This window comes from Cryptotermes secundus, unplaced genomic scaffold (genome assembly GCF_002891405.2).
Source record: "Cryptotermes secundus unplaced genomic scaffold, Csec_1.0 scaffold885, whole genome shotgun sequence".
In the NCBI taxonomy this organism is placed as follows: Eukaryota; Metazoa; Arthropoda; class Insecta; order Blattodea; family Kalotermitidae; genus Cryptotermes; species Cryptotermes secundus.
The window spans coordinates 620,863-640,883 of NW_019731235.1; the positions used below are offsets into that span (position 1 = coordinate 620,863).

General features: G+C 40.4%; 2 protein-coding genes across 10 annotated transcripts in view; one reads left to right on the top strand and one right to left on the bottom strand.

Annotated features, from left to right (window-relative positions):
• Positions 1–13,008, bottom strand: part of LOC111866616 (CAP-Gly domain-containing linker protein 2) — a 133,898-nt gene extending 120,890 nt beyond the window's left edge. For 5 of the 9 annotated variants that reach the window (XM_023855740.2, XM_023855744.2, XM_023855742.2 and 2 more), the window contains exon 1: positions 12,787–13,007. The gene's annotated coding sequence lies outside the window, so the exon portion shown is untranslated. Of the gene's footprint in view, positions 1–775; positions 913–12,778 lie in introns of all 9 variants that reach the window. The other 4 variants (XM_023855746.2, XM_023855745.2, XM_023855738.2 and 1 more) reach the window with 3 other exon arrangements.
• A 107-nt stretch (positions 13,009–13,115) lies between these two features.
• On the top strand, positions 13,116–19,106 carry LOC111866612 (protein pelota). Its single transcript, XM_023855732.1, has 9 exons — positions 13,116–13,293; positions 13,376–13,468; positions 14,224–14,374; positions 14,472–14,585; positions 14,673–14,813; positions 16,381–16,603; positions 17,878–18,070; positions 18,488–18,594; positions 18,704–19,106. The coding sequence occupies exons 1-9, from the start codon at positions 13,253–13,255 to the stop codon at positions 18,790–18,792; spliced, it is 1,152 nt and encodes a 383-aa protein (XP_023711500.1). The 5' UTR covers positions 13,116–13,252; the 3' UTR covers positions 18,793–19,106.
• The last annotated feature ends 915 nt before the right edge of the window (positions 19,107–20,021 follow it).

A 20,021-nucleotide genomic window follows, 5' to 3' on the forward strand; every position in this document is an offset into this window, starting at 1 on the left:
TGTGCTCAAAAATCATAAAAATGAATCATGTGTGGCATTTTGTGAGGAAAGTAGTAAATTTTATTCGATCTCGGGGACTGAATCAACGTCAGTTTTCTTCTTTACTTAGTGACATTGGATGTGAATTTGAGAGTCTACCGTACTTTGCAGAAGTTCGCTGGCTTTCGTGTTATAGTGTTTTAAAGCGCTTTTGGCTTCTTCGAGAAGAAATTCAGATTTTTTTGGAACTGAAAGGCGAATCACCCGACAAACTTTGTGACGATAATTGGGTTCAGGATTTGGCCTTTATGGTGGACATTACCTGTCATTTAAATGACTTAAATTTAAAGCTACAAGGGAAAAGACAGCTTGCAGTTTCAGTATATGACAGTATTAAGGCTTTTAAATTAAAGCTCAAACTTTGGGAAGGACAGATGAAGAATGGCAACTTAATTTAATTTCCTACCTGCCAGGATTTCAAAAAGTCCCACAGTAATTCTGATTTTACCAGTTATGTTACCCAAATAAAGGACTTAATTAATGACTTTGAAAATAGGTTTAAAGATTTCAAATCGTGCGAGAACGATTTCTCTTTGTTTACTGCTCCATTCTCATTCGATGTTCAGAAGGCAGATAGTAGCATTCAAATGGAACTAATTGAAATGCAGTGTGATTCAATACTGAAAGACAAATATAATTAAATTGGTATCCCTCGAATTGTTCTTATTTGCCAAGCCAGTACTCTAAAATGCGCCAGTTTGCTGCGAGAATACTGGCCATGTTTGGTTCCACCTACCTCTGTGAACAGTTATTTTCGCTTGTAAAGGCAACCAAAACCACGCACAGATCAAGACTCACAGCAGAACATTTGTCTTCCATCCTAAAAATAGCATCTTCACAGAGTCAAGTAGCTGACATTAACTCTCTTGTATCCTGGAAAAGATGTCAGTTCTCAAGTACAAACCAGTAATGTAAGTAGTTTAATAAATGTTCATTTGGTTATGTAGCAATTTTTATTGTTTTTGTAGTTTTTCATCAATCATCACCATTCGAATATTTCAAGAAACACACTGACTGACTACATTGAATTAATAACAAACCGAATAAACATGCGACTTAATAGACAAAAAAACAATGAACTGGTAATTTAATTCATTCATGAATAATATTGTGACGTGTCGCGCTATGCAGGACACCCCCCCCCCGGCGGCGGAAACGAGTCGAGCGGAGCCGATGTAAGCCGAGCGGAGCCGAAGTTAGCAGAGTCCAAGCATACTGGTCGCTATGCAACGCGAGTCAACAGCGGTGACGTAACGCGGGACGCCGCAGTTACTACGTAGCGGTAAACAACTCCCAACAGTGTTGCTAGGCTATCGGCTACCACGGCGGCAGACAACAGTGGTTGCGAGAGACGACGGTAATAACAGCGGTACACAGCGTTGCTAGCACGACGGCGTCAGACAACAGTGGTGCCTATTACGTGGCTGTTTTCTGTGTTGTCCGGAACGAGGCTAGATACGGAGCAGCGAAGACTATTCACAGTTAGTTCCGAGTTAGCCAGCAGTTAGTTCTCAGTTCGCAAGTTACGAGTTACGGACGTGTGTGCGAGAATCAGTGATAGTTCGTGATAACCGAGTAATAATTGGGAGTATGTGATATAGTTACACTTGTACAGCTCCCGTACTGTAAAAACGTGTAGACTACTGAAGACAGTGTGAACTGATTTGCGAATAGGGTTATAAATTGTGAAACCCCGCAACAAAGTGAACAGATTATTGCGAATAGGGTTATAAAGTGTGAAACCCCGCAACTGTGTTATAAATAATTGTAGCCGAGACTGGTAGGTTGTTAAATAAAGCAATTAACAATCTCTACGGCGTCTTCAGTGTCTAAACATGTTGCGCAACATGTCACAATATTATTAACGATATTAAAGTGAAACGATATAGTTGTTGGTTTTTTGTCTTCCAAGTTAACAGTTTACGTATGAAGTTCGACACATGTAATTTTGATGTTATTAATTCAATGTTTTGCTATTTCTAACATAATTTCTTGTGTAATATCTCTTTTCACATATTGAAAAGTTGTTTGATACTTGTCAAAAATGGCATTCTCTTGCTTTTTAAAACAATAAGATATGTGACTTTAGGTAATTATATTGAAATTATTCCTAAATAATAAATAGAATTAAATTTCCTTGTATCAAAATCTAATGTATATTTCTATTTTGAAGTGCGGCCCTGGACTATTAATTATAGGGCTGAGGTGGCCCTCTGTACAAGTTGAGTTTGACATGCCTGACCTAGACTATACGACAAAAGGGTACTGAACTACAGGAGCCGAATATACTAATAATCTTCACAAGTTCGGGAGTTGTAAGCAGATGCGAATAGAATGATATCTGTTTGGGTTCATGCTTTCCACGGAGCAGCTTTTTTACATGTAACTAATTTGTAAAAAAAAAACTTATTTTTCTGCGACACGCATTAACGGTTCAAAATAACCGCATGCGGCTCGTGAGCCACAGATTGGCCACGTCTGTTATACGGCGTCAAATGATAGGATGAAAAACTGATGAAATGGGAATGATTCGGAACGACGCGGCCGTGGCCGAAAATATGTGCTAAGCTGCCATATGCCTTCAGGGACTCCGAAAAACCACGAAACCCTTCAGCGAAGAAAGCTGGTGTCCCAGCCGAGATGCGAACCTAAACCTCCCGGATATGAGTAACGAGTATTACTGCGACACCAACCTACTCGGTGTTTGTATAATGGCTACAGATATGCAGATTACGCAAGAGTGGTTTGTAAAGAACTGAGTAAGAAGGATAAGACGGAGGAAACCTGTTTTAAATTGTCGTCTTGAGAGACATTCAAACCGAGCGCCTCTAGAACAGAAACCCAACACACAGCTACTGCGTTAACATAAAAAAACTCCGATGCCTGTAGTCTGCAAGCGAACTATACCGAACGAGAGGCTACTGTGTTAACATGCACTTTTAAAAGTATCTGCTGTTCAGCAAATTATGCACGCGCGCATGCACACACAAACTGCATACCTCGACAATTTTACCGGTAACCTTGTATGGGACACAGAAGCCGACGAACGGCAGAAGCCAAACTTTATGAACTAGAAACCGAGTCGACCTTGCCGGAAGGGAAGTTGAAGCTACCAGAGATTTGGGACTCATGCTAAAGTAATCCAACCCATACCTGTTTTCTTTGTATCTCCCTCTGCGAACAAGCAAAGCGGGCTCATGCAGCCAGACCAAGCATCTCTACGAAGAAATGCTTCTCCAATGAGTCAGAGGAGTTGTCTGCTTTGGTGCTTGGCTTGGCGCTTGCCTAATACAGAGAATGGAACATCACGCCAGGATTCCGCTAGTTCAACGTGTTAGCAAAACCTATTCTTGCATGCGCACATAACCACTTACACACGATTGACTCACCACGTTCCCGTCATCATTAACCATTTCACTGTCTGGTAAGCTCCTACGATATTTCTATATATAGCCTTTGTACATAACAAGGTAAAAGGTAAAGTTGTCCCTGTCCTTAAACAATTAAGCACCATTCAACGAAGATGTATAGGGCGCTAGCACCTCGGCACTATCTGAAGGTGAGTGGTAAGCTTCACGCCCCTGCCGCTTTACCTTTGGGGGAAGGAGCCCCGGTATCCATTGGATAGGAGGTTGGGCGGACCCCAGGACCGGTCAGGACGACATGTAATAGTGACAATTTTTACCCCACCGGAACTTGAACTCCGACCCCCGGGTCATCCAGCCCGTAGGCAGTCGTTATACCGACTACGCTATCCCGGCTCCTTTTTTATTCTAACAAATATAAATACAGCTTCAAACAGAACTATTCAGAGGAAGCAGGCAAGCCTTGAGGCTTGTTATAATACAATGCAACGTGAGTAACATACAGCTGTGTTGAAACAGCTTACAGGTATTATATCACTGATTATGGAGAACTCAGGAAAGAGATCATCTGTAATTGATTCTACGTACTGCATTAATAAAGCATTTTTAAGCTCAGGAAATATTGACATTGGCCACATCAGGGAAGTTCTTTACAGCCAAATTAAAACAAGAATAGACTACATTCCATATAGACCTTCTCCAAAGATATACAGACCATTGGACTCTCAAGTCATATCTAATATATTCCTGTTCATTCCCTACGTAGCAGGGTATAATATCCAAGTGGCTAACGGCATCAGAGCTACATATACTCCACAAACGATTGGTCATTTTGTCGTTCAATACACTTAAAATTAACAGGTGGCATATACGACTGGAGTTTACTCAAATACGGCCCGCTGAAATCAATAGGACACTGATAATAACACCACAATCCTGTTTGTTAAGACGTGACTACAGAGAAAGCCATTCCTTATTAGAAAACAAAAACTACTCACTCATTCGTGACATACTACATAACTGCATCCATACAATGTTCGGCAATTCCTTGATACGGTAACCTGACATTGCGTAATTTCAGAGCTTTAACTTGCTACTACAAAAAAAATATAGGGAGAGAGATTTGGTATAAGTGATCGGCCAGTTAAAAAGTTTCTATACAGGACAACACAAAATAAATCAAAAGGAAAAATAGAGTGGGTTCTTACTTTTGTTTCCTGGTTCACGGTTCTGCACTTCACCGCGACCGGTGCGCCGCCAGCTGCGTGACGCATACGGATTTTGCCGATCAATCAGTATGCCTGATGGACGATAACATTTCGAACTAAGGGAAATTTTTAACTTCGTGGACAGCTTGACGGCATTAAGTTTCACGGTGAGCAGTGCGGTTTATGAGTGGAAATTTCTTTATATTTCAACAATGGACGGCAATTATCACCTCCATCATCCATCTGTTCTCAGTTACAATTGGTAAGCAGTGTGTTCCATCATGGTGAGGTATACTTCAGAGCAACGTACATTTTTATAAGACACCTATGTGAAATACGGATCTGCTAGAAATTGTAGGCGAGAATTTCGACTTTAATTTCGTGGTAAAGAACTCCCAGCAGACAAACAATTCACAATTTGGTGAATAAACTTAGAAGAATTGGACTTTTAACAAAAAAAACATAAGCGTCGAGTGATTATTGAGGAGAAGTTGGATAACATATGAGCCAGACTTGAACATACGCCTAGAAAATCACTGAAACGTCTAGCTCAAGAGACTGGAATGTCAAAGTCTAGTGCAAGAAGGGCAACACAATTGCTGAAGCTTAGACTGTATAAAACAACAGTAATTCACGCACGTCTTGCAGCCGCGCGATCCAGCTAGCAGGGTTCATTTTTTTAGTTGGTTTCTACAGTCTGTCGTCGAATGTGAGATCTACCCGCAACGGATATTCTTCTTGACGAAGCGTGGTTTCACTTGCAGGGATACATAAGTACGCAAAATAATCACTACTGGACTTCACAGAATCCACATCTAACCCACGAAGTTCTCTATCCAATGAAAGTTGGTGTCTGGTGCAAGAAGGACTGTTGGACCTGTGTTTTTTAACGAAACAATTAATTGTGAAAGATATATACGTGTAGAGGGACAGCATTTTCAACGCCTCCTGTGATCTGTAAATTGTATCTACTTCATTCCAAACATTATCGACCAACAGGCATATTGATTCATCGGCAAACCTCGTATGTGCCTCGCAGCCGGCGATGCACCGGTCGCCGTGAAGCGCAGTGCCGTAAACCGGTAAACAAAAACAAAAACTTCCCTGTATATTTGGATATTTTGCAGTAGTAGGTGCACGCAATATACCGAATATTCTCCCACGTATGATCCATGGCTCTTCCCTCCGTAAATATAATAAATCTGCTGGATTTCAGGAGACTAAATGCACCACGCGCGTATTAGAGACCGTCAACCCCTAGATAAAGATAGATTTACCGCGTTCATCTTTCCATAGCATTACTGAATACGTTTCTATTACACATTTCACAATAACCTCAGTTCGTAGTCGAAGCATCGGTCAAGAAACCAAACCATTTACACGGTAATCGAAATTCGTGAGAAACAGTATACGGAGAGTTCGCAGTACCGGTCCTTCACAGTTTCACTAACATCTGGCTAACGTAAGAATACCGATTTCGTTCAAGCGAATTTGTGAGTTATGAAAAAAAATAGTTAACCAAGGCAAGAAATCATGGGTTAAATGCCGCGAACATGGTCATGCCTTATCAAAACCAAGTTGCATAAGTACAGGAAGGTCCTACTTCTGTCACATAGCATAAAGTTTTCGATCTCGTATGTATTTAACGATTTTATTATACTCATATCTTTATATCATACGAAGAGGGCTCCGGAAAAGAAACTCATAATTCAGAGTAATGAAATGCGAGACAAAGAGAATATCTTGTCGCCTTGGCCTAATATTTCTTGCATGAACCCGTTTATGTCGGCCACGCGTAATGAATTCCATGACGAGATCACTGTACTGAAGTATTTCTCCACTAATTCCTTAGAGGTTGGAAGAAATTACGCGCTATTCATTTAAATTGCGTAGAAGGTAAAGTTAAAGTTAATGCGTATAGGATACTGGTGGGAAAGCCAGAAGGAAAGAGATCACAGGGAAGACCAAGGCGTAGGTGGGTGGACAATATTAGAATGGATCTTAGAGAGATAGGATGAGATAGTATGGATTGGATAGATCTGGCTCAGGATAGGGACCAGTGGAGGGCTCTTGTGAACACGGTAATGAACCTTCGGGTTCCATAAAATGCTGGGAAATTCTTGAGTAGCTGCAGAATTGGCGGCTCCTCCAGAAGGGCTCAGCTCCATGAGTAAGTGAGTGAGTAAGTAAGTAAGTAAGTAAGTAAGTAAGAAGGTAAAGTTATCCGTGTAACAGGCCTCGGAGGCCCATAGGGTTGTGAGGCGTTGAGGGTCCCACATTATCTAGACAATCAGCCCTATGCGCCGGCCGCACTTTACCCCCCAAGAAAATTTCTGGTACTCATTTCTGCTAGAGACTGAGATGAACTCAGGGCCATAGTGCTGCTGGAAGGATTAGGTCAATTGAAAAAAATCCAATGACCTCAACGGGACTTGAAACCCGTGACCTTCCGCCTTGTAGCATACTGCCTCAACCAACTACGCTACCGCGTTGCGTGGTTATCGCAAATCCCTAGAATTATTGGAAATTCTAACGATTTCGAACGCATTAATAACATCAACTGAAGCATAAAAACAAGGTTTCCGGTATAGAGAATTCCTCTCCTGCTCTGTATTCAGCAAGAACACCTTTCAAATTTCGACTGAAAATGAGAATTTACACTGCCCCCCGCCCATAATAACCTTACGCAAACACTCAAATGGGACATAAGTGCCTCCCCCTCACGGCAATTTATGTCTGTCACTAGGCAGTCTGTGTAGTCCATTAAACAGGTCATGTAATAAGGAAGAACCATAATATGAAACAATGACTTGGTGCTGTACTCCAATGACTTGACGGATGCAAGCTCCAAACATGCAGGGTATATAAGCAAACTGTGCAATCTGTTGTGGACAAATATATGGCGGGCAGGATTTTTTGGAACTGTCACATCCATTCTGTCATCACCGTATGTACAGACACACACAACAGACAAGGAAGAAATGACACATTTTACATGACACAAGAAAAACGCACATTTTCTTACTGTAACGCCGTGTACTGCTTCTTGCTTGGTTCCCTCTTCGACTTTGAAGATGGAGATAGTACATTCCTTCGAAACGTCGGTGAACTTCTACTGAACTACACGGCGCTACATAGTCATGACTAGGTACCGGATTTTAATGCAAATGCATATTTCTTTCTTGCAACCAGAAAGTATGCTCGTTTGGATATATGTACAAATTACTTATTTCTTAAATTTTGGCATGGTTTGATGGTGCATATAAATGCATATTTTGCCTGTTTTATGAATAAGCATCATATTTTCGAAGATCTCTATTTATAGTGCATATTTCCTTTTTAAAATGTTTATCATATATTTTTTAATTTTATGTTCAAATTTTCAATCATAGTTGTATCTACACAATTTTTCTTTTCCGTATTAGAATATGTTGCATATCTGACTCAACATTTCGTCATGACTCATGTTTCTGATGCAATACCCAGGACGGGACTTCCCCGATCCCTCTACCGTAACTTGCCTCATCCGCGTACCATCAAAGTGGCCCCGGTGGCCGCGAAGAGATTAGTCGGGAGCGTTCACATCTAGCCGCTATCAACGTAATACTATTCAAACGATAAGTGACTTCACTTACTTATTTCCGAAGTCTCCATGAGGTTCGTTACACTTCTTCATTTGAAGCTAGGGGCCATTCACATTAGTGGTGACTAGTCTGTAGTTAAGTTTGTTTAGCTTTCTGTAGTCATGCCGAAAGTGAAAGTAAGTCAGAAAACTAAATTACAGCTGTATCAACGGGAGTTCGAAGGAGAGATGATAAGTACGGATAACGAAATTCTTTATTGCCGAGCGTGTGAGAAAACAGTTGGTTGTGAAAAATGCTTTCAAGTGCTTCAGCATTTGAACACTAATATACACAAAGAGAATATCAAAATTAAATCCATGAAAAGTGCTCCTGTTCAAAAATTGCTTAGTGAATTTTCTAATAATAGTTTTTCACAGTTTTCCTTTGATTTATGCGAAGCCCTTTTAGCGGCAGATATTCCACTGTGAAAACTAACCAGTCCTACTCTGAGAAACTTCATAGAGAAGTATACACAGTGCAAAATGCCGGATAAATCTACTGTGCGCAAAAATTACGTGAAGCAGTGTTACGATCTTACAACTGAAAGCATTAGAGATAAGACTCAAGATAAATTTCTGTGGGTATCAATCGACGAAACACAAGATTGTGAGGGACGGTTTATTGCAAATTGTATAGTTGAATCCCTTAACAAGACTGAACAATCTACCCCATATCTTCTTGCGGTAGAGGAATCTGAAATCACAAATAGCTCCGTAGTTTCCGAACTTTTTATCAATTCCATGAATTTACTATGGCCGAATGGCATTCAGTATGAGCGCATATTGCTCTTTGTAACTGATACCGCAAGTTGTATGATGAAAGCCGGTACTGCTCTTAAAGTTATATTTCCAAATATGACACATTTGACATGCCTTGCCCATGNTCATAGAGAAGTATACACAGTGCAAAATGCCGGATAAATCTACTGTGCGCAAAAATTACGTGAAGCAGTGTTACGATCTTACAACTGAAAGCATTAGAGATAAGACTCAAGATAAATTTCTGTGGGTATCAATCGACGAAACACAAGATTGTGAGGGACGGTTTATTGCAAATTGTATAGTTGAATCCCTTAACAAGACTGAACAATCTACCCCATATCTTCTTGCGGTAGAGGAATCTGAAATCACAAATAGCTCCGTAGTTTCCGAACTTTTTATCAATTCCATGAATTTACTATGGCCGAATGGCATTCAGTATGAGCGCATATTGCTCTTTGTAACTGATACCGCAAGTTGTATGATGAAAGCCGGTACTGCTCTTAAAGTTATATTTCCAAATATGACACATTTGACATGCCTTGCCCATGAGTTGCACCGTGTTGCAGAAACAATTCGTGCAAATTTTCCGCTTGTTGGCAAGTTGGTGTCTTCTGTGAAGAAGGTATCTGTTAAAGCGCCATACAGAAAAGAAGCCTTGCAGCAGCACCGAGCGTTCCACTTCCGCCAGAACCACTGTGTGCAGCGAATTATTACACCGAACATTTAGAAACAGTCAGGAATGTCGTGAATACATTTGATCCCAAAAGTACAGCATCAATTCAAATTGCCCAAGATGTACTAAAAAACGCAGAACTAGAAACTAATCTTTCCTATATATCTGCTAACTTCTCTCATCTTCCATCCGCCATTTCCTCACCGGAGGCAAGCAATAGCAATACTATTGCTATTGTTAAGCAGTCGTTAAGTGTGTTCAAAACCACTGTTTCCAAATTGAATTCGGTTCCTGGAAGAGTTGGTGAAGTAGTGAAGGAAAAAGTACACAGCATTCTTTAAAAAATCCAGGACATGAACAAATTTGACATTGAAGAAATTTTAGCCGGTAAAAGTACTGAACTGCCAAGTAAAAAATCACTAACAGTGGAGCAAATAGCGGCTTTTGTACATGCGCCCCCAGGTTCCTGTGAGGTGGAAAGAAGTTTTTCCGCCTATAAGGACATCTTACAAGACAACAGGAGGCGACTAACTATGGAAAACCTAAAACATTTAGTAATTGTGAACTGCAACATAAAATAAGTTGAAAGTTTGAAGAGCTAAACGTGAGTACCATTGGTTTTTTAAATTTGTAATGAAATATGTTGACTTTGTCGCTTGATTTGTATTTAAGTATAGCTTTTTATTGCAAGTGAATCATTCCGTGATTACATAAAATGAACTTAAATATTGATTTGTTGGTCTTAAACTAATGTAAAATCAATTATAATATTTGGTATAAATGTTTATGTGCATACTTTAGTGCATATTTCGGAAGTTTTCCATGCATAAATGCATTCATATTTAAGGGATTATTAGGGCATAAAAATCCGGGCCCTAGTCATGACTCTGCAGGTAGCACTCCAGACTTGCATTTGGAAGGTGCTTGAACAGAACCTCGGTTGGGACACCCGCTACCCTGACTGATTTTTCCAGGTTTTTCCCCGGCCACTTCAGGCAAATGCCCAACAGTATCTCCATTATGCCACGCCCGCTTCCTTCCAAATCCTTTCCAGTGTACCAGTCATCCTACCATTCGACGCTATACAATCTACCTACTGGAAATGGTGTGGTGAAATACAAATCCATAACACTCCGTTATATGCATTTTGTCTTTGAATATAAAATTCGCTGACTGACCACGGACATTTCCGGTAGCTTTCAACCGTCCACGGCGCCGAACGTCGATGTTTTAAACCGTCAGATTGCACCTTCCGGTCAACTACAGATTAGAGTAAATGAACTAATTTACTGAATGATCTGCAATGACCATCTATAGGGTGAAAACAAGAAACCGGGTTTCGATTTCTGGCGGAATGAGGCGATTATTTTCTTGTCCATTGCGTCCAGACCGGTTCTGGAACCCATCCATTGGCTCCCGGGGGCGCCAAGGGTAAAGCGGCCGATGCTCTGAAGTTGGCCCCGCAACTCCATCTAGAACTGAGGAAACTACTGAGAGGATATACTGTGTCTAAAACATTTCTGAGGGCGCCTCATCATTGGACAGTAACGCGGATCGTTGCATCAGCATCAGAAAGTAACTACATTCTAAAAGTGGGTTCTTTCTTAACTTTGTTGGCCGGTTCACGGCTCTGCGCTTCACGGAGCTCAGTGCACAGCCGGCTGCGTGGCGCCTACGAATTATGCCGATCAATCAGTATGCCTGATGGCCGATAACATTACTTTATCCTTCTAATTATACTTGGAGAAGGATACAAGTTATGGAGCTCCTCATTATGCAGATTTCTCCAACTTCCTGCCACTTCATCACTCTTCGGTCCAAATATTCTCCTCAACACCCTGTTCTCAAATACCCTCAGTCTATGTTCCTCCTTAATGTCAGAGACCAAATTTCACACACATACAGAACCACAGGCAAAATTATAGTTTTGTATATTCTAATTTTTGCCGGTCACGGTAGCCGAGCGGTCTAAGGCATGCACTGTCTTCGCTCGCTCGGAAACCGAGATCGTGGGTTCGAATCCCACTCAGGGCATGGATGTTTGTGTGCGTTTTTCTGTGTTTGTCTACAGGTAGAGGCCTTGCGACGAGCTGATCACTCGCCCAAGGAGTCCTACCGTATGTGTAAGATCTAGTAAACCGAAGTGAAACGGTGAGTTTCATGGAGGTAGGGCTAGGCCCAAATTGGGGCTGTAGCGCCACAGGAAAAAAATATTCTAATTTTTATGTTTTTGGACATCAGACGAGAAGACAAAATGTTCTGGACTGAATGGTAGCAAGCATTACCCGAGTTCAATCTCCTCTTAATTTCCTCCTGAATTAGGTTTTGATTGAATACGGAGGATATTGTCTTCAAACATACGACAACTTCCTTTCACATCTTTCTCAACAGTCGTTCGATATTATCATCAGCGTCGACGAATAAACTGTAACTACATGCTTCTGAGTCCTTTTTCAGAAGCTACGAGTAGCTCAGGGCCGCGCCATAGCTTAAGCGGTTAGTCGCTGGCTTCCCAATGCGGCGGCCCGGGTTCGATCCCGGGTCTGGTCAAGTGGGATTTGTGGTGGACAAAGTGGCGCTGGGACAGATTTTCTCCGAGTACTTCGGTCTCCCCTGCCGATCTTCATTCCACCAATTGCTCCACAATCACCCTCACCTATCATCTGGGGCTGGTACAATAGGTCAGAAGTGGTCGCAGTACAAGGGACTTAGTCTCACCCCACCAGCATTAAAAAAATTACTAGTAGCTCATCGGGTCAAACTTTTTATGGTACACAGCTCATTATCGTGCTTGCAAAGACCCGCCACTGGTCCGCACCCGGAGTCACATGATCTAATTCACATCCCTACACCTGTGTCTTATTACTTTCCCACCTACGCCTGGGTTTCCGTTGTAGTCACTTCCCTACCGAGTGAAATTTCTGTATCCTGACTGTTGAATCAGGTCGAAGATTCGCATCAGCATTACGAATATACCAGTATGAATCAAAATGGTCTCAATTTATTCGCGAGTCTATGCCTGGCGGGGAAAGGGGGTGCGACCATGAGGTTTAACCAAAACTGATACGACTTGAGTACTCCTTATGTTTACTATTATATTGTTACGCACCAACTTACATATTCGAGTTGCAGCGTGAAGTCGAATTCGTTGCTTCAAGTCATTCTAATGAAAACACATTGAAACTAAGCTCACTTCTACAAAAATGCACGAAGCAAAACACACCACCACCTTATTCAAGCCATCTGACATCCAATACACACTACCACAACACAACACCAACTAGTAGCACCATTTCATCAAACTGGCCTAAAACCAACTAAAGTCGCAGTACGCTGCCAAATTTGCTCTAGGAAGCAATATATTGGTAGCACTGATTTTAGTTTAGAGAAATGTCGTTTATGACACTGCTGTGCCTTGCTTCTTCCGACTCGCTAAGTCATGTGACATTTCGGTTCCTCTCCTTCCGGTAAATGGTGGAAGTGCGTTGAATGTCTCACAGAATAAGAGAAAGATGTGCAGTTTAGTGGATTCTTTTATCGGATTTCAGTCTTTTGTAATGGCCATTAGAAAATCCATTCCGTAATGAAACTGATCAACAAAAACGTTGACAAAGATGGAGGAGGGTACGTGTAATAAGCGTTCGTTGCTCCTTATGGTTTGAAGTTAATGGTGGGAATTTTATAAACATGAAAATCGCATTTTCAGGCGTGTCACCCTTATGCCAGAAGAGTCGGAGGATATTTGGCATGCATACAACCTCATCAGTGAAGGGGATTGTGTTAGAGCCTCCACAATAAGGTTTGGTAGTCCAGATTTTATCGTGTAATGAAGTAACATTTTCGCATTCACTGTACGTTTCTTTAGGATAAATTAAGCACGTAGTACGGTGACATGAGGTATCATTGTATATAATGTTCTTTTATAATATTTAAATAATTTCTATGTTTGCCATTTAACATATCTGTATTGTGGAATATTACTGAAGTTACCATACCCTTCATAGCCGCAAACAAAGTTTGCATATTAAACATTTAGTTGTGTACTTAATTATATAATTAAGCACTGCGCCACAAAGGCCTTTGGGGGTGTGGAGGTATAGTTTCACCATTCCTGACCTCATCACTAGATGGAGGTGAGTGGTCAGCTTCACACCCCTGCCACTTGCCTTCGGAGATAGAGCCCCCAGTACCCATTGGATAGGAGTTTGGGTGGGACGCACAGCTGGTGTGGACTCTATGGAGAAGGGAAAGATCTGTGGCCAATAGCAGGAATTGAACCCTGGTCATTCAGCATGGAGGCTTCCACTTCATGCTGATTGTTTTACTTCCCTCTCAAGGGTATGCCAGGCAGCCCATTGCACTTTCTGATAGTGATTGTTACACTTCCAACATTTGTGTGACTGGAATGGCTAGATGACTGGAGGACAACACTGAGAAGTAATTGCAGGAGGAAGTATAATAGCTCAAGAAATGTGGAGAGGGTTGATCATGGTACTTCTTTCCACAGCCTTAGTAGTCATGTAAATTAATTTATTGCTCATTTTCAACTTACAGAAAAGTGCAAAACGAATCATCTACAGGTTCATCAACAAGTAACCGAATTCGTACAACATTGACAATTCGCATTGAAAATATTGACTTTGATACACAAGCATGTGTGCTTCGATTGAAGGGGCGAAACATAGCAGAAAATCAGTATGTCAAGGTAAATAGTTGGATGTACATAATGGGATATTGCTGGATCAGTTCTGTCATTTGCATGTATCTCGTACACAAAAATCATACTTTACGTTGTGTTTTAGATGGGGGCATACCACACCTTGGACCTGGAAGTGAATCGTAAATTTACACTAACTAAATCAGAATGGGATTCTGTTGCATTAGAGCGAGTAGATACAGCATGTGATCCTACACAGGTATGTAATATTACATTGATTAGGAAGTATTGTAACATTGTTACACTTGAATTAACTTGAAATAAAGGTCAAGTGATGATTTTACAGCATGCAGATGTTGCCGCAGTGGTGATGCAAGAAGGATTAGCTCATATATGTCTGATTACATCTAGCATGACTTTGGTACGAGCAAAAATTGATCAGTGCATTCCACGCAAAAGGAAAGGCAATGTACAGCAACATGAGAAGGTTAGTTAATGTTATGGTTTGTTCAGTTAGTAAACATATAATGTCATTCTGCAGTATTGTTCTAAATTTTCAGCTCAAATAAGGATATAAAATCAAGTGAACTCACTGCTTTACTAGCACAAGCTTTTATACATCATTTTATAGCCATTCATATCAAAGACAAAACATCTGCAGATGAAGTTAATAATGTAACTATATTTCTGTCATGCTTAATTTTTACTGTCAAACTGTATTTCTGTATTTGCTCAGTGACAGCATGTGAAGCTATTTGGTGAGACATAACTGGATATTCAAGCCCCTTATACATAGCAATTTGTTCCCTACTTTTAGAATTATATTGAGAGGACTGGGGGGGGGGCACTATGGCCCTAAGGGCGACTCATCCTCCAACAGAAATGAGTACCAGGAATATTCTTGGGGGTAAAGGGTGGCCGGCACATAGGGCTGACAACCTTACCGCCATCTTTGAGCCGATTGTCTATAAAATGTGAGAGCCTCAACATCTCACAGCCCTATGGGCCTGCACGGCCTGTTACAGGGATACCTTTACTTTACTTATTGAGAGGCCTGGCCTTTTCATTTTCTCATGGGTTTGTAACTTCATATTCAGCGTGAAGGAAAAGCAGTTGTGTGGGTTGGTGACTTAATGGAGTAATGTAGCAAAAATTATTTCTGTCATTAGATCCAATTACAATGTTACATCTCAGCACTTACATTTATTAGTTTAGCACTTCTTAATGACAGTTAATACAGATTTTGCATTGTTAGAAGGGTTTGGTTTACTTTAAACCAATGATCTCTTCGGGAATATACACCCTAGCTCATATCCAGTGTGGATGTGATGGGCACATCATCTTGGAGTATAAGCAGTTGTAATTGAGATTGACTTCTCATTTCAAAATAATGCAGAACCTCTTGTGTTACGTTTTATAACAGTTTCCCATATTCGTTAATGGCATGATATACAAGTTTGGGGATATCATTTTTTAAAGACAGAAGGTGCCTTTTATGTAAAGGGAAAGGTAAAGTCCCTGTGCTTAACTAATGAAGCACTACTCCATGAAGGAATATGGGGGAATGGATGTATAGATCCACATTTTCTTTAACTCAGCACTAGCTGGAGTTGAGCGGTCAGCTTCATGCCCTGGCTGCTTTACCCCTGGGGAAAGCTCCTGGTACCCATTGGATAGGTGGTTTGGTGGACCCCAGAGCTGGTCTGGATGACTTGGAGAAGAGAAAATTCTTGCCCCTACTGGGACTTGAACTCCAGCCTCTCTGCCGTCCAGCCCATAGTCAGTTGCTATACCAACTATGCCACCCCAGCTCATGTTGAAAATTCTGCTGAGCACATATGAAGTTTGACCAGTGTGTCTATCTGTATGTATGAAAAAACTCAAGACTCTGGAGGCATTGTCTTTAAATTTGATATTTGAGAATTTTACAAATAATTGCTAAGCCATTCCTTCTGCTGAGTATGGCTGTTAAGTGTGCTTTTACAATAGCCATGTTCATTATAGTGTTTAGTGTATGGTGCAGTACTAATTAATAGTATTTTCTTTTTACACAGGGTTTACAGCGATATTTTGAGAATGTCATGCAAGGAATTCTCCGACATGTGAACTTCGATATAGTGAAATGTGTCCTTATTGCCAGTCCTGGCTTTGTACGTGACCAGTTCTATGAGTACATGTTTCAGCAGGCTGTAAAGTTGGACAACAAAGTATTGCTAGAGAATAAGAGCAAATTCATGCTGATCCATTCCTCCAGTGGATTCAAACATTCACTCAGAGGTAAAGTACAGAATTATAAATTGTTATGCGGTAGCATAATTGATTGAGGCACTATGCTACACGCCAGAAGATTGTGGGTTCAAGTCCTAATGAGGTGGATTTTTTCGATTTACCTAATCCTTCCAGTCGCAATATGGCCCTGGTGTCGACTCAGCCTCTAACAGAGATGAGTACCAGGAATATTCCTGGGGGGGCTAAAGGTCAGCCAGCATGTAAGGCTGACAGCCTCACTGCCATCTGTGAGCCAGTTGTCTGGAAAATGTTGGAACCTTGACGTCTCACAACCCTATGGGCCTCCACATCCTGTTATCGGGATAGCTTTACCTCTTTAATGTTAACATTAACTACTGAAATATGTATTAGGACATTTTTAGTGTAGCTTAATATTTTGTATAGTGGTTAGCATGATAAATGATACAAACTCCGTCCCAAGTGCAAACAATATATATTGTATGTCCTTGATCTTGTTCTCTTCTACACTACATGTTTCGGCCTCTATCGGCCATCATCAGGTGTATACTCTCAACGTTGCTGCCACACTGCACCCAGTCTAAAATTTAACATTTAAAAACCCATTGTTACTTTCTTCGTATTATCAACATCTACCTCGTTGATATGTGTCTGGTATCAACGAGGTAGATGTTGATAATACGAAGAAAATAACAATGTGTTTTTAAATGTTAAATTTTAGACTGGGTGCAGTGTGGCAGCAACGTTGAGAGTATACACCTGATGATGGCCGATAGAGGCCGAAACATGTAGAAGAGAACAAGATCAAGGACATATAATATATATTGTTTGCACTTGGGACGGAGTTTGTATCATTTATCGTGTAGAGTGCAACAGGATGCTGAGATATAATAGTGGTTAGCAGTCTTCCTTCATATTTTGTTTGTGCTTTGTTCAGACACATGAAAGGAGACTAGCTACTTTGAGTAAGGTTTCTTCTATTTCCTCCATCCTTCCAAGTTAAATGCCAAAATGGTATAAAATGAGCTATGGCTTCTTCCTTTTGCAGACTTTCCAGGTCACTATTGCTCTCATCCTGTAATTTTTTTTTGGTGCTATTTGGTGTGATTCTGCAATACTGAAAGACATTGTTTATTTTAATCACTACGCAGTTTAGTTAACATCTGAACTCATTGCATTCATTGATAGATCCCCCCTTCCCCAAAAAGAAAGATCATCTTGATATGCATTTGCATCAGTGTGGTTCTTAGCAGTTTTCATAATTAACTGTTTCACTTTGTGGAATATTTGTCTTGGTATTGCAGAAGTTCTGACAGATCCCTCAGTGGTAGCAAAAATGGCAGACACCAAAGCAGCCAGTGAAGTTCGGGCTTTAGAGTCGTTCTACACCATGTTGCAGACCGAGCCTGCCAAAGCATTTTATGGAACGAAACACGTCGAATGCGCTAATGAAGCTCAGGCAATTGAAACACTACTCATATCAGATAATCTCTTCCGGTAAGTCCTTGCACACCAGAAGGATCTTAGTTACAACAAAATGAGGTATCTTGAGATTAATTCATTCAGCGATTCCATCAGTAATAGACTCATTCCATTGTTACTGGGCATTCATAGAGTATTAATAGGTCTCCGCTAGTAGGGAAGAGCAATTTATCAATGTGACTGAGTTTTAATATTAAGTCATTAGCTGCAACCTGTCAAAAAGTTTTGTGTTGTGCTCTTTGAAATTCTCATTCCTTTAGCATTACTCAGTATACCTTTTACAAGTTCAGTCACTTTGAAATTAATGTCAAACTTTTTTTGTCCTGACTGAGAAATGATGTGTATGATATAATTACAGTATCCCCAATAGTAAAACTGTGGTAGAATTAGATCTGATATGCAGCAACCCAGAAAGCAGTATGTTGTTTTCAGAATTCAAGATGTGAAGCTTCGGAAACGGTATGTGGCCCTGGTAGATAGTGTTCGTGAGTGTGGCGGAGATGTAAGGATATTCTCAAGTATGCATGTCTCTGGAGAACGTAAGTTAACTTTGCATCATGATCCATACTTTCTGATACCATGACATAAACATTTCAGATGGTAACATAACTCCAAGTTTCTATAACTGGTATGAATATGCTATTTCAGAGCTTGATCAGTTGACAGGAGTGGCGGCAATTTTACGCTTCCCAATGCCTGAATTAGAAGATGAAGAGGACAGTGACCATGTAAACTGAAACTCCAAAGTGTACTTCATATGTATGAAGATATATTTATTTTGTGTGAACACATATGCAAAGATATATTTTGTTTAAATGATTTTACTATGTTTAATTTATGATTTGGCCAACAGGTTTCTGTGTACATTGTTTCAGCTAAATTATTGTGCAGTGACACATTTGTAATTTATAACGATTTCCTTGTTCTGTTCCATCTTTGTTTCCCTGTCTTTCATTTGTGGTTGTTGACTGTACGAAGTGATCATCTTTGATGCCATGGATGGAAAACTTTAACTGTTAGTACTCATAAAATTATAAAATTTGAAAACCCACAACGTTCAGCATTCTATTTTACTAACACTACTTGCTGACCAACTAATGTTTTTGAAGAAACTACAGTGAAAACAAATTTGCAATCCAGTCCTGACCATGAAACATGTACAGATATGAAATGTGGGCAGCTTGTTAGATTCCTATAAAAAAACTAGTGTATTCTTCCCTTTCCGCTGATTAGCTTCTGAATGTATTGGCGAGTTTTCATGATAGTACATTTGGAATGTGTGCAGTGACACCAAGAGATTTTGTCTTTAAATTTAAGTTACTGACTATGCATTCATGCTGTACTTGAAGAATGATATATTCGGAGTTATGTCTTCAGGGATATAGTGGCATTCAGTCAGGTAAAGTTAACCACTATTTCAGAGGAACATATTGCCTCCATCTTCAGGGTTGAAGAGTAAGCCAAGCAAGAAACCAACATAAAGAAGTGCTTTGCTTGCTGCCTGCTTGGTTGGCTTTCTCATCAGCCCTGATGATGAAGGCAATATATTTCTCTAAAATGTCAGTTGACTTCCACAAGACTATGACATTATAATCCAGAAGGCAGAACCCTTCATAAAGTCACTGTAGTGAGAACATCAAACCCAACAATGATATATGTACTTCCTCAGCAGTGAAGTTTCATTTCATTTGTCTGATTCGCAAATTAATGTGGCCAAGAAAACTCAACAATTTTTGTAATGTTCACACAGGAAGATGGTAATTTTGTATCGAGAAATCCAAACAAAATACACTCAGTGTATTTTACGACAGTAATTCCTTGTACTGGCTGTTTGTATTTTACTGTGGAGGAACATGCCAGCTTGCGTGGCATTTATGGTGACTTATCACCATTCTACAGCCCACGAGCTGTTTTGAGCCTAACTATTAGCACAATATCATAACTTCAATCTCCAATCTGGACTTCA

What these genes read in the sequence shown, in the direction of transcription:
- LOC111866612 (XM_023855732.1), top strand. Translation starts at nt 13,253, where the DNA reads ATGAAACTGATCAACAAAAACGTTGACAAAGATGGAGGAGG. An exon ending in ATGTACAGCAACATGAGAAG is followed by an intron (nt 14,814 to 16,380) that starts GTTAGTTAATGT and finishes CTTTTTACACAG; the next exon opens with GGTTTACAGCGATATTTTGA. An exon ending in ATTCAAACATTCACTCAGAG is followed by an intron (nt 16,604 to 17,877) that starts GTAAAGTACAGA and finishes TTGGTATTGCAG; the next exon opens with AAGTTCTGACAGATCCCTCA.